The sequence below is a fragment of the Phyllostomus hastatus genome, unplaced genomic scaffold (assembly GCF_019186645.2).
Source record: "Phyllostomus hastatus isolate PE091 unplaced genomic scaffold, TTU_PhHast_1.1 phas_contig_304, whole genome shotgun sequence".
Taxonomy (NCBI): Eukaryota; Metazoa; Chordata; class Mammalia; order Chiroptera; family Phyllostomidae; genus Phyllostomus; species Phyllostomus hastatus.
In genome coordinates this window covers 310,040-325,586 of record NW_025333845.1, presented here as the reverse complement: position 1 = coordinate 325,586, position 15,547 = coordinate 310,040, and the positions used below count along the sequence as shown (strand labels likewise).

General features: G+C 33.8%; 1 protein-coding gene across 1 annotated transcript; it reads left to right on the top strand.

The window, feature by feature from the left end:
- The first annotated feature begins 10,445 nt into the window (after positions 1-10,445).
- On the top strand, positions 10,446-11,399 carry LOC123819229 (olfactory receptor 51V1-like). The gene has a single exon (XM_045839543.1). The coding sequence runs from the start codon at positions 10,452-10,454 to the stop codon at positions 11,397-11,399; it is 948 nt and encodes a 315-aa protein (XP_045695499.1). The 5' UTR covers positions 10,446-10,451.
- The last annotated feature ends 4,148 nt before the right edge of the window (positions 11,400-15,547 follow it).

The window sequence follows — 15,547 nt, the reverse complement described above, 5'->3', positions numbered from 1 at the left end:
GGAGAAGATGCCATCTTTTTATCTCTAGCAACATATCATCTTCATAACTCTTATCACCAGATTAGGAAAAATAATTCCATATATGCTACTATATTAGGCCAATCTTGATTACTTTATAGAACTACGCCCCTGAATTTCTGAGACCAAACTTGGTAAACATTTCATTTTCTTAAAGGATTTCTCCAAATATTCTAATTTCCATTTACGGCCACTTCTCTTCTATACTAAGAACTGTGAATTATTAGTCTCATGATTCAAATTGTATAGCATGTATTCTAAAGAAGCAGTACTGTTTTGACATAAATATAAAATATATTCAGGCACATAGATATGAGACAAGCATACTGGTATAAATACATAAATATACAAGTTAATAACTCTTAAATTCTAACCTTTATCAGAAAATGTATAACTAGAGATAGAAGACTAGATAAAGAACTTTACTTAGGAAAAATGTGGATTTGTTACTAACTAACTTTGGAGTCCTTGCTTCTATTTACAAATTCAAAATTTGTGCAAATCAGAAAAGGTGTAGTGGACTTATAATAAAAATAACTTTCAATCTTTAAGGGTAATATGGTATCCAGTTCATAAACATCATATTGATATTTTTCTAAATTCCCAGTAAAATACATACACACAAAAATAATTAACAAAATATTAAAATATTTGCAGTTCAACACACAACAACAATTAGTTTACTTAAGCAAAGTGTTTTTCAAACCAATATGGCAAGATATAAAATAAGTCAATAGAAAGAAGAAATAAAATTTAAATTCCAGTACTTAGAAAAAATTAAAATGGTTAATAAAAATTAAAAGATGTTAAATATCATTTAAAATTAAATAACCATAAAATTTAAAAAATAGGTCACATAAATTTTATATTTATACTCAACTGAAAAAATAAAATATGATTATGAGGATCCATTATTTCCAAGAGTATATGATACTACAGAGACTTTCATGTGCTTTTAATATGGATATAAATTAACAGAAGATTTTTGGAGCTAAATATGTCAATGTTGTACAAATATTAAATCATGATACATGTTAACACTAACACCCTTATTCAAGTAAGAGAAAATAATTACTTTTAAAGATATTATTTATTTATTATTAGAAAGATGGGAAGGGAGGAAGAGAGAGAGGAACAGAAACATCCATCCTTCGGTTACCTCATGCACAAACCCTGACTGCAACCCAGGAGTCAAACTGACAACCTTTCACTTTGAGGGAGGACGTCCAACCAAATGAAGCACATTGGTCAGGGGTAGATAAAAGAATTTTTTAAATGTATACAACCTTATAGCTTGTATACTTTTGGTGGTTGTTAGCCTTTATTTGTTAATTGTATAACAATAATAAAATGTTAATTTTGTAAAAATTTTTTATGGTTCCTCATGGCTACAAATAATGAGAGATCTTCTAATACCTGCAAAACACTTTATTTCTAACCTCAAGTATTAGCATTTCCAAGAGACATTTTGGGTAGTAGGTTTGACAGTAAATATTTTAGTCCGTGTACCATCTCTGTCATGTATTTTCTTTGTGATTTGTGTTTATAACATTTTATAAATGCAAAAAGCTTTCTTAACTTACAAAACTTGCAAAAAACAACTACAGGCAGCATATGGTCTGCAGTTCCGTAGTTTGCCAAAATGTAACCTACACAAAAAATAAAAAGCACTACAATGGAAATATAAAAGGTACATATTTTGTTATTTAATTTTTTAAAAACATCTCACTTTTCTAAATTTAAAAATATAACAGTGTCCAAAGATTAATGTAACACACTGTGGCCCATATCTTTCACTGCAGTGAACATTCAGAGTTATTCCAAAACTACCTGTAACTATAAAATTATATACAATGATATGAAGAAAATATTTTCAGGCAATGGACAACATATGTATTTATATTTTTGAAATATTGGTCTTTCACAAAGAGAAACACAAGGTGAAATATACATTATTACCCAATTTCTCCTTGAATAAATTTTCCCATATATTGCATAAAGAAGTAGAATACAAATTGACAGCTTCAGCTGTGCTAGATACAAGGAGGAAAGATTGGTATATGAAATAACAGTGGTAGCTATAATTCTCAGGAGAGGGAAATGGAGAAGAAGAAAGTTCCCAGGTAAAGCGCTATAGAAATTTACATTAGAGTTCCCTTAATCTGTGAGCTACACCTATGCAGAACAAGACTCTGAGGGTCTGACAAAGTAAAGCAATGAACACAAAGTGAAATGATTAGGAAATCTGGAATCACATATTGCTGACACATGTTAGAATACTAAACAACTAGATGGAGAAGCCTTTCTGAACACCCCGTGAAGTCTGTTTAAACGTCCAAATAGCTATGCCTTACAAATAGAGCTACATTAGCAGCAGATTAATAACAACTCTGGAATCATGCTATGTATATCAAAAAGAAAAAAAAAAGCTTTGAGAAGGTCAAAGCAGTCTCCTAGTATAATCAATTTCCTGACAGAACAAAAGACACAAATCTTACAAGAAAAACAACATAATCTAAAATTTCATTATTTTAGTATTCTTTATTTATTTTTATTTATTTACTTATTTTTATTGTTGTTCAAGTATATTTGTCTCTATATTCACCACACCACACCCCCCACCCTAGCCATCACCTCCCCCCACTCTCAAACCCAACCCCTTTGGCTGTGTCCATGTGTCCACATGTTCCATGTGTCCACATGTTCCTTGATGCCCCCACCCATTATCCCCTATTATCTCTCTCCCTCCTCCTCTCTAATTACTGTCAGATTATTTTTTTATTTCAGTTTCTCTGGTTTTATTTTGCTTGCTTGTTTGTTTTGTTGATTAGGTTCCACTTATAGGTGAGATCATGTGGTATTTCTCTTTCACTGCTTGACTTATTTCACTTAACATAATGCTCTCCAGGTTCATCCATGCTGTTGCAAAGGGTAGGAGCTCCTTCTTTCTTTCTGCTGAGTAGTATTCCATTGTATAAATGTACCATAGTTTTTCTTTGATGGCCATTCTGACTGGAGTGAAGTGGTATCACACTGTGGATCTCATTTGTATCTCTCTGATGGCTAGTGATGCTGAGAACCCTTCCATATGCCTCTGGGCCCTCTGTAAGTCCTGTTTGGAGAAGTTTCTGTTCTGGTCCTTTGCCCATTTTTAAATTGGATTGTTTGTATTCTTGGAGTGGAGCCATATGAGTCCTTTAAGTATTTTGGGGATAAAACCCTTATCCAGTATGTCATTAGCAAATATATTTTCTCATATGGTTGGTTCCCTACTCATTTTTCTGATGTTTTCTTTAACCATGCAGAAACTTCTTAATTTAGTGAAGTCCCATTTGTTTATTCTTTACTTTATGTCCCTTGGCCTGGGGGACATATTGGTGAAAATATTGCTGCATGGAATTAAAATTAATACAATTAAAGCAATAATTTTAAAAAATCCAAACAAACAAAAGTCATAGACTTGATAGCTTTACAGATGAATTTCATTAATTATTCAAAGAACTAACACCTATCTTTCTCAAACTATTCAAAAAAAGTTGAGAGCTAGGAAGACTCTCAAACTCATTTTATGAAACAAGCATTATCTTAGTTCCAAAACCAGGTAAAGACACTATAAAGAAAAAGAATTACAGTCCAATATCCCTGATGAACATAGATAATAAAATCCTTTAAAAAAATGTTTGCAAACAGAATCCAGCAGTATATTAAAAAGAACATACACCATGATAAATTAGGTTTATTCAGGGATGCAAGGATGATACAATACTCACAAATCAATAAATGTGATACAACACATAAATCAAATGAAGGATAAAAATCACATGGTCATATTGATAGATGCAGAAGAGACATTTGATAAAACATAGCATGCATTTATGATAAAAACTCTCAGAAAAGTGGGAATAGATGCAACATATCTCAATGTAATAAGGGTCCTATATGACAAATCCATAGATAACAATCACACTCAAAGGAAAAAAACTGTAAGTGTTTCCCTTTAGCTTGGGAATAAGACAGGGATGTCTGATTTCACCACTCTTATTCTACGTAGTACTGGAAATTCTAGCTACATGAATCAGACAAGAAGAAGAAATAAAAGGCATCCAAATTGAAAAGGAAGAAGTAAAACTTTCACTATCTTCAGATGACTTGATACTGTACATAGAAAATCCTGAAGATTCCACTGAAAAACTTCCAGAACTGATAAATTAATTCAGTAAGAAACAGGATACAAAATGAATATCCAGAAATTGGCTATATCTTTATATATCAATAATGAACTATCAGAAAGGGAAACTAAAAAAAATCTCATTATAATTGCATCAAAAAAGAAAATACTTCAGAAGAAATTTAACCAAGGGGGTAAAAGACCTCTACTCAGACAATTATAAAACATTAAAGATGGAAATTGAAGAAGATACAAATAATGGAAAGCATATACCATAGTTAAAGATAGGAAGAATTAATATTATTAAAATATTCATACTACCCAAGGCAATCTACAAATTCATTGCAATTCCTATCAAATAACAATGGTGTATTTCACAGAACTAGAACAAATATTCCAAAAATTTACATGAAACCCAAGAGACCCTCAGTAGTGAGAGCAATTTTGAGAAAGAAGAACAAAGTTGGAAGAATCACCCTTCCTGATATCAGACTATATTACAAAGCCATAGTAATAAAAACAGCATAGTACAAGCATAAAAACCGACATATAAATCAATAGAACATAATAGAGAGTTCAGAAATAAGCCAACAGCTTTATGAACAGTCAATATTTGACAAAGGAGACAAGGAAATACAGCAGGTTAAGATTGTCTATTCAATAAATGATGTTGGGAAAATTGGATAGATACATACAAAAAAAATGAAACTAGACCGTCTTCTTACACCATACACAAGTATAAACTCAAAAGGACTAAAGACTTTAATGTAACATTTAAAACACAGGCAGTAAAATTTGGAAATTTCTTGCACCAATATTTTCTCTGCTATATCTTCTTGGCAAGGAAAACAAAAGATAAAATAACAAATGAGAGTACATGAGACTAAAGAGTTTTGATACCAAAGGTAACCATTAACAAAATGAAATGACAAACCACTGAGTGGGAGAACATATTTGCCAATGATACAACTGTAAGGGGTTAATATACAACATTTATAAAGAACTTCTAAAACTCAACACCTTTAAAAAAGAAAGCAAAGAATCCAATTAAAAATGGACAAAGAACCTGCATATACACTTCTCCAAAGGGGGTACACAGATGACAATTGACATATGAAAAGACACTCAAGGTCACTAATCATCAGAGACAGCATAAAAAAGATCCAATCAGAAATAAAGGATACACTAACTGAAATAAAGAACAATTTACAGGGAAACAGCAGTAGAGTGGATGAAGCCAAGAATCAAATCAATGACTTGGAACATAAGAAAACAAAAAGCAATCGGTGAAAACAATAAGAAGAAAAAAAATACAAAAACAATGAAGATAGTGTAAACAGCCTCTGGGGCAACTTTAAGAGGTGCAACATTCACATCATATGGGTGCCAGATAGAGAAGAGAAAGAGCAAGAAATTGGAAACCTATTTGAAAAAATAATGAAAGAAAACTTTCCTAATTTGATGAAGGAGATAGACTTGCAGGTCCAGGAAGCACAGAGAGTCCCAAACAAGATGCATGCAAAAAGGTCCACTCCAAGACATATCAGAATTAAAATGATAAAGGTTAAAGATAAAGAGAGAACCTTAAAAGGAGCAAGAGAAAAAAAGTTAGTTACCCAAGGGGAGTTCCCAGAAGACTGTCAGCTGATATCCGAAAAAAAACTTTGCAGGCTGGAAGGGATTGGCAAGAAATACTCAAAATCATGAAAAGCAGGGACCTACAGTCAAGATTGCCCTACCCAGCAAAGATATCATTTAGAATTGGAGTGCAGATAAAGAGCTTCCCAGACAAGGAAAGACTAAAGGAGTTCATCATTACCAAGCCATTATTAAAAAGAAATAGTAAAGGGATTTATCTAAGAAAAAGAAAAGAATCAAAACTATGAACAATAAAATGGCAATAAATACAAATCTAACAACAATTGAATCTAAAAAACAAACTAAGCAAACAAGAACAGAGACAGAACCATGAATAAGAGAGCATTTTGATGGTTGCCAAATGGGAGGGGGTGTGGGGGAATGGGTAAAGAGGTGAGGGGATTAAGAAGTACAGATAAGTAGTTACAGAATAACCATGGGGATGTAAAGTACAGTGTAGGAAATGGAGTAGCCAAAGAACTTGTATGCATAACCCATGAACATGAAAAATGGTGGGAGAATTGACCAAGGGAACTGGGTAGAGGGCGGCAAAGGGGGAAAATCAGGACAACTGTAGTAGCATAATCAGTGAAATATAACTAAAAATTTAATAATAAATATCAGTTATATCAATTAGATAAAGATAACTGATAGCATTGTTCAGGTGAACTATGTCTTTTCTGATATTCTGGCAACTTAAGGGACAGAAAATAATAACTGGAAGGAGAGAAACCTTTTTATAATCTTACAACAAATCTCTGTTTTTTAGTGAGTTTTGGGTTGTGACATTCAGTTGTGTTTATTTGCTTCCTCCTCCCTATTAAAGTGACACAGGAAGGCTAGAGGGGCTGAAGTTGAGTAAATCCCCTTCAGTCTTCTAACTAAGTGAGATTCTGGGAAAGTCTTTGTCACTGGAGAGGAAGCTTTATTATGGACAGCACACTGGAAATACTGATGTATTTCAAAATAGTTATCTTTAGCCCCACCTACTAGATACAGAAGATTATTTTTTTTTCTTGGCTTTTCACCATTAGAATTATTTTCTTGGGGGGGGGGTGAGTCTTTGGAGATAGAGTTTATAAAAGTAATGTGGACAAAAAAAAATGCTACATACTAACCCTGACAAGCTCAGACAGGTCTGCGTGAAGGCCTTACAAACTCAGAGATCCAAAGCAACCACACAGGATGGTCTGAAATTAAAAGTTCTCAACTAAAAGCAAGTCATGGCAAGTTGTCATGCCCTAGGCTAGTATATTCCTGGACAAAGGTCAATCTTAACCTTACCTGAGCCTGTCTATTGTCTTTTTATATCTACCTTTATGTGTACCTTTGGAATGTCATAATCCCCTGTCCAGATCCCTCAAGGCACAATCTCCCACCACTGCACTAGATCACAGGTTACCTTGTTCTAGAGCACACCATCTCTGTGTTCTATAAATGTTCATTGTTGACTATCCTATACCCATTGATATAAAGCAACAGGTGTCTCTCCATTCTACTCTTTATCCAATCTCAGAGATTTCACTGTTTTACTTTCTCCCACCTAACTCATCTACTACCAATAAATTTTAATGAAACTATCGCTTATGCCTCCTTTTCAATCAAAATATATAAAGTGAACTGCAAAACTGCCATTCTCCAGAGCATTTTCTCAATCTGTTGAGATTATGCTTCCTAGCAACTGTTGTCAGTTTGACTTAGATGAAAGTTCTATACATGTTTGGATTTTTCTTATGTTTACAGCATCCCACCACAATATTACAGTTTCCAAAATCTTCTTGCTTTCATCTTATTCCATACTGAATACCCAGGAATTTATAAAAAATTCTGGTTAAGCATTTCTCCCAATTTATGGCTCCCTTGGCCTCTATTCTAGACAACTAGTGTAGGCTATCGTTCTCTTTATCTAATTTTCTCTCTGTAATTCTGTGTGGTGATTTACCCTATAACTTTAATTCTCTGATGATTTCAAGTGAAGTCATAAGTTTTCATTTGTTTAGTTTTTATTTTTGTTGTAAAAATGGGAGAGAGAACTTCTAAAGTCTTTACATGTGAGAACTAAAAGCAGAAATCTAACAATTTGATTTTGAAATTTAAATAATACCATTATAATTGCATCAAAAGTCAACTATTTAGAATTAAATATGAAAAAAATGTTCAAAATCTGGACAAGGAAAACTCCATAATTCCAATGGAAAAATCAAAGGACACACAAATAAATTAGGAAATATTTTATTTTCATGGGTTGGAAATCATGTCAATTCTTATCAATTTGATTTTTAGATTCAACTATATCTTAATGAATACCTCAGCAACCTTTATGCACATATTGATGAGTATTCTAATATTTATATGTAAAGGCAAATGAACTAGAATAGCCAAAACAAACGTGGAAAAAAGGAACAATTTTGAAGGACTCAATCTGCTCGATCCAAGACTTGTAAAGACACAGAAACAAAGCAGTATTTGTGAAAGTAAAAACACGTAGTTTAATAGAACAGAACAGAGAGCTCAGATAGACCACATCAATATATGCAACTAATTTTGGGCAAAAGTTTAAAGATAATTCTACTGAGAAAGGTTAGCCTTTTAAAAAATAATCTTGGTACCTTACAAGGGGGGAACCCCAAAATGCAACTTATTTATAAACATTTGTGAATGTATTCTTACATGTTTAAACTTCATTCAACTTCAAAGTGCTCTACATTTGATACATTAAACCTATTGAGACATTTTTTCCACTGCTCAAAACAGTTTTTGAACTCATCAATTTTGATCTACTTTTAGTGCTTCTGCAATTATTTTTTCTTTCACCTCTTCTACATTTGCAAAGTGATTCCCTTTGAGGACTTTTTTCATACAGGGAAACAATAGCAACAAAAAGTTGCTCAGGGCAGGATCAAGTGAGTAGAAAGGGTGAGGCTTAGGGGCCATGCTGTTTTTGATCAAAAACTGCTAAACAGCGAGGTGTGGGCAGGTCCACTCATAAATCACCCATAATGAAAGGGGCCAACTCATTGAAAAAATCTTTTAAAAAATATTCACTGAAGCCAAGCGCAGTCTCTCACAATAATGCCAGCTAGTACACTGATACAGATGGGTTCCTAGAACACTCATCTAGCAGGGGAAGCCTGTACTACAAGGTGCCCACCCTTCAAAAGATAATTCCATTTTTGGGGGGTCCCCTCTCTTATATAAAAATTAACTCAAAATGGGTAATTGACCTAAAGGGAAAATGTAAAACTTCTAGAAGGAAACACATCAGAAAATCTTGTGATCTTGGGTTTGACAATGCTCATAGATATAACAAAAATAGCACAATACTTAAAAAATATGAATTGGATTCTATCACATTATTTTAGAAAATTAATCTTTTGCTTTTTTTGGGTCACAGTTAAGAGAAAGAAAGGATAACTTACAAGCTGAAAATCACAACTTACAAATCATATACCTACTAAGGGTTTTTTAAGTAAAATATCTAAGGAACTCTCCAACCCCACTGAAGGAAACAACCTCACCAGAAAAAAGAAAATTATTATAGCAGGCACTTCACCAAGAAGATGGATATATGACAAATAAGCATATGAAAAATGCATTAAAGTATTTGTTATAAGGGAAATACAACTTTAAAACAATGATATATCACTACTTGCCTGTTAATATAGCAAAACAAAATAAACATAAAAAATCTGACCATACCAAATATGACCCAAATAAGGAGGAAATGTAATTCTCATATACTATTGGTCAGAGTGTTAAATGGTACAGTTATTTTAAAACACAGGTTGACACTATATTAAAAAGTTTATCATATTTATCATATGATCTGGTCATTCCACTTCTAGCTGTTACCTAAGATCAAATATTGGTGTAATATTTTCCAATTTAAACTGTATGTCATTTATGTAATATAAAAATAATGAGGTTAAGTTGTGAGGATCAAAAAAAGTAGAAGTCTGTATAAGATATAAAAACATGGATGAAAATGGAGAAGAAAAGCATGGAATATAAAGAAAAAGTATAAGTAAAACAATTGTACAAGGGTAAATCATTTAGAGAGGGGCAATGTGAGATGTCCAAAAAAAGTTCTGATTCTACTTTGTTAAGTTCCTCTTACCTAAATTTTAGGTCAGCAAAGTTAGATTGAATTAACCAGTCCATTTCATTTGGGATCTGATAACCCTTTGGGGATAGTGAAAAGGAGAACTATGGTACCCAAGAGAAAAATTACCCAGTTCATACTTTCTTTAGGATCCTACCAGTGAAAGCAGTGAACACCTGTGATCACACATTCTCTTCCTCTGGAAATAAACAGACACTCCCAGAAGTCCAGCCCCAAATCTAAATCCCACATGCATATTGAGATTATTGTTTCTGCATAAAACTCCCTATTCTCCAGGCATTGCTTGTCACTAGCAGTGGAAAAATGTATGTTTAAAGAAAGGATTTTTACCCTAAAGGATAAAGAATCAGGTTTCTATCTTTCCGAGTTTATAAAACTAAAGGGAACTTCACTTTATTTTGTATTATTTATTTTATTTTCAAAATCAGACAAACCTTACTAGAAATTAGAGGATCATAAAGTGATCTAATTTGCCACATCTCAAAATATTTCAATTCTCTCTTAATGTCTGCTGTCTTCATCTCAAAATACAATAGTTCTAGATTTATTCTCAGTGGTTTCCCTGGCCTAGAAGTCAACTATCTCTGGTTCTCCATCCCTTTTTCCATCATCTATACTATGGTTCTCTCAGGGAACTGCCTGGTGCTGCATGTGATCCGGACTGAGCCAAGCCTGCACCAGCCCATGTTCTACCTCCTGGCCATGCTGGCCCTCACTGACCTGGGCATGGGGCTGTCCACAGTGCACACGGTGCTGGGGAGCTTGTGGGGGTTTGTTCAAGAGATCAGCCTGGATGCTTGCATTGCCCAGTCCTATTTTATCCATGGTTTGTCCTTTATGGAGTCCTCTGTCCTCCTCGCTATGGCTTTTGATCGCTACATTGCCATTTGCCACCCATTGCGCTACTCCTCCATCCTAACTAATGACAAAATCATGAAAATTGGGGTGGCAATCTTATGCAGAAGTACTTTACTCATACCTCCGGTCATCATTCGCCTAAAGTTCTTAAATTATTGCCGTCCTCATATCCTTTCTCACTCTTTCTGCCTGCACCAAGACTTAATTCGGATGGTCTGTTCAGATATTCGCTTCAATAGCATTTACGGTTTGGCCCTGGTGATCAGCAACCTGCTGTTGGATGCAGTGCTCATACTTGTGTCCTATGTCATGATCTTGCTTGCAGTCCTAGCTATTGCATCTCAGGAGGAGAGAACCAAGTCCTTGCAGACCTGTGTATCACACATCTGTGCTGTTTCAGTTTTCTACATCCCAATCATTGGTCTGACCATGGTGCATCGCTTTGGGAAGCACCTCTCACCATTGGTTCATGTGTTCATGGGCAACATCTATATCCTTTTCCCTCCTTTGATGAATCCCATTATTTACAGCATCAAGACTCAGCAAATACGAAGGAGAATCCAGAGACTGTTTTACTTGAAAGAAATGTGTTGAGATCAAATGTGCATGTATTTAAAAGTCAACAAGTGAAGATCAAAAGGGTAAGAATCAGTATATAATTAAAAATAAATTTAATGGCTTCTATTTGGATAATGTTTTATATGTTGCAAAAACTTTCACTTTTTTCCACAGCTGTCATAATTCAGTGACACTGACATGGGTTATATTATAATCAATTGTATAAATCATTATATACATATATGTATATATATAATGAGCTGAGAATCATATTAATGTATCAGGCATGTTAGCTATTAAAATTTATATTGTGCTATGGCCACTTGAGTGAGGATAGTTTTGGATTCATCCAACATGGAAAATGTTAATTTTACAAGTTAATGTTCTTCAGGTAATTACTAAGGTATCAATAATTGTCTTAGTCCACTTTTACTACTCTAGGCAACATTCTTGTTTATTGTTTAGCCATCATCCATGATATGCAGTTTTGCCACATGATAATGTAATGGAGTAAGTAAACATCCCAAGGAGACTGGACTCTTTGGATGATTTAAAAAGTAGTGGAACAAACTAACAACAAAAAACTAATGTGATCTTATTTTCCCACCAGTAAAACACTCTTTCCTCACTGGTATTATATGAATAGTAATTGAACTGGAGCTATAGATAGCCAGTAATTACCACAGTAGAAAAAAACATACTTTTGTGATCAGTTTGTTTAGCTAAATAATAATACCAATAGCAGCTACCATTTGAAAACCATTTGAAAATATTTATTATGAGTCCATATCTCATTTAAAGTATAGTCTCAAATGAAATAGTTATATTTCTAGTCACAGAAATACAAGTACCAAAGGATTTCACTCATGTGTAGAATCTAATGAACAAACCGAACTAACAAGCAAAATAAAGACAGACTCATAGACAGAGAGCAGACAGATAGCTCTGGGCGTATGTGGGCTGAGGTGTGGAATGATTGAGAAAAAAAAAAAAACTCATGGACACAGACCACAGTGTGATTTCTGTCATACAGTTTGCCTTTAAGACTAAATCATATAGCCCTGGCTGGGGAGGCTCAGTGGATTGAACATGGGCTGAGAACCAAGGGGTCACCTGTTTGGTTCCCAGTTGAGGCACATGCCTGGATTTCGGGCCAGGTCCCCAGTACTGGGCTTGCAAGAGGCAACCACACATTGATGTTTCTCTCCCTCTCTTTCTCCTTCTCTTACCCTGTCTCTAAAAATGAATAAATAAAATATTTTTTAAAAAGTAAATAATATAAATTAAATCATAATGTAATCTTTTATATCTGGGGTCTTTCACTTGCAATAATGCTTTTGAATTCATTTTTGTTGTTTGTATTCACAGTTTATTGTTAAATCCTATTTTGTATCACATACTGCAAATTTATTTATTCATCAATTGATAGGCATTTTAGTGATTAATAATTTTGATTTTGAATAAAGCTGTTATAAGCATATACAGCTTATGAATATCAAAGTACTTCCTCAAAATTGGTATGGTTTATTTTTAATGTTTATATCTTTACAATTAATAATACAAATATCACAATCATCATAAATAATGCTTAGTTTACATTTATCAGATGCCTATTATATGTCAGTTACCATGGAAGCACTTGCTAGTGATTCTTGCTATTAATGCTCAGAGCAAATTTATGAGGTAAATCATACTCATATAATTGTGCAGATAAGGAAATTGAGGGAATGGATTTTAAATTAGGAGAAAACAGTGGTGGAACGATTGGGCTTCAAAGATTTTTATTATTGCTACTGCTGTTTTATTTTGTGTTGCAGTTATTTCCCCATCATCCTGTGTGTTTCTGTTGGTGCTGGTGGTCATGGTGGGAGTGAAAGGTTTTAAATCACAGATTGATGTAAACATATTTTTCAAATGAATTACTGGTTGAAACAATTATTTAATAGGCTGTTCTTCTCTCAGCCAGTATTATGATATACCAAAATCTTATGTAATAGGTTTTGTACTTCATACTTTAAAAGTCAGATATGATGCGTTTTGTTTTGATTTTATTTTTTAGCATGATCTTGTTCCAAGAGACCCTATCTTTGTCAATGGTGGCCTGAATTTCCAACCTTCCACTTAAAAGATCAATTAAAGTTTTTTAGTTTAAAAAGTATCTTTACTGTAGTGTAACCCAATTTATTTCAACAACTTTTCTATTAATTGGAAACTGACTTCCTCTGATAGACTTTCTTTTTTCCTTGAGTCCCTGCCACTCACTCCCACATCATCTAAGTTTCTTACCACCTGCATTAAAAGGGAAGCCACTTGTCCCTGAGGAATTGGATGAGTGAATTGGATGAGATTCTGGTCTAAATCTGTAACACTTGGCTGATTATATTGAATGAAACTTACCTTACCTCCACTGAGTCTGCACCCTCTACTGGATATGGACTCATTATTTTCTCTAGAATCCACTTAGTGACCCATCCTTAACATTGGTGCTCCCTCCTTAAGAGCCAAAACCTGACTCATTTTCTCTTTCATTTTTATGGCCCTTGACTATGGGATCATTTTTTCCTAGCCAAAGCAATTCTCTTGTCAACTACACTACTCAGCATCAGCCATGATATTTGTGTTCCTTACAGTGCTATCAAGAACTCCAAAACCCATTTTTGCCTTGTGGAGGAAAAGGAAAACAATTTTCTGACTGAACAAGCCACATGATAATTTCTACTCTTCAAGTCGACATGAAATACTGTATAAGGGGATTTTCCTCAGATATTTATGCAGAAAATAGGTTATTAATCTCCCTCTTCTTTTAGCTTCCCAATACAACACATTGGGTTTCTATCTTTTCAGGCCCTGACACTTTGAATGAGGACCTGAGAGTGTGCAGCTGAAACTGGGACCTTTGAAGATCCTAACTTCCTTATTCTTCCCTTCCACCTGTGTCTCTTCTCCCTATCTCATGCTGAAAGGGGGTCCACTACCCCTCTTTTGTGTATAAAAGGAACATTCTCTGTATCCCAACCTCCTTCCTCCCTACACTTGTTCTGGCATGGAATGATATAATGACATTGGGACTCTACTGAGAGACAAAAAAATCAATAATTTTTAGAAGACAAAGTATCTTGGCATATATGTAATATATACATGTATATATACTATTTAAATATATAGAATATATGGAATTTGTATGTTTTCTATATTTATATAGAGAAAAAAATATATATATACACATTCTGATGGGTTTTAACTAACTTTTTCCTTACAGCAATGTGTCCCAATTTTGACAATTTTTCGCTAATAGAGTAATGCTAACACACTTTTGGCATAAGTTAATCTTTTTTCTACTTTACCACATTTAAATAAAGTTTCAACCTAACATGACCCTGAAAATTTGAAAACTAAATTTTACTACTATATTTATAAGTGATTACTAGCATTTATTGCACACATTATATTTCAGATATCATATAGTTTCTCACTTTAAAAAGGTTGACAGAATAACTTTGCTAAGATAATAACTTTAACTAAGTATAATAACTTTATACTTAGAATGGGAGCAGAGATTTTTATTTTTGGCACTCTGACCTAGAGATTGTCACCTTAGTCACAAGCCTACGATGTATCCTTTTTTATTTGGAAGGGTGGACAATGAGCCTACAATGTATTCTAATGCATAAAACCAGTATTTCCTGATTACATGAAAATAATTGCATTAAATCAATTATACTTTAATCCATTGTAATGAAACTCAATGTTAAACAGAATCTAAGGTGTTCTTGGTCTGATATTGTCCTGAAGAAAATCACAAAAAGAATAAGATTTTATTCATGATCTCATTTACTTAATTTTATTTATTTATTTCTGGAGAGATAGGAAAGGAGGGAGAAAGAGAGGGAGAGAAACATTGATGTGTAAGAGATACATCAACTGGTTGCCTCTCACATACCCCCACCAGGCACCTGGCCTGCAACCCAGGTATGTGCCCTTACTGGGAATTGAACAGGCGACCCTTTAGTACTCAGAACAGCGTTCAATCCTGAGCCACATTAACCAGCGCTCATTTACTTAAATTTTTACTGTTATTATTCTCCCCTAATGCTGGTATGATTTAAGATGTTTAATATAATTGTAGATACCCTTCAATTAGTGGAGCTAAACACACAAAAAGAATGAATACTGAGCTGTTCAGT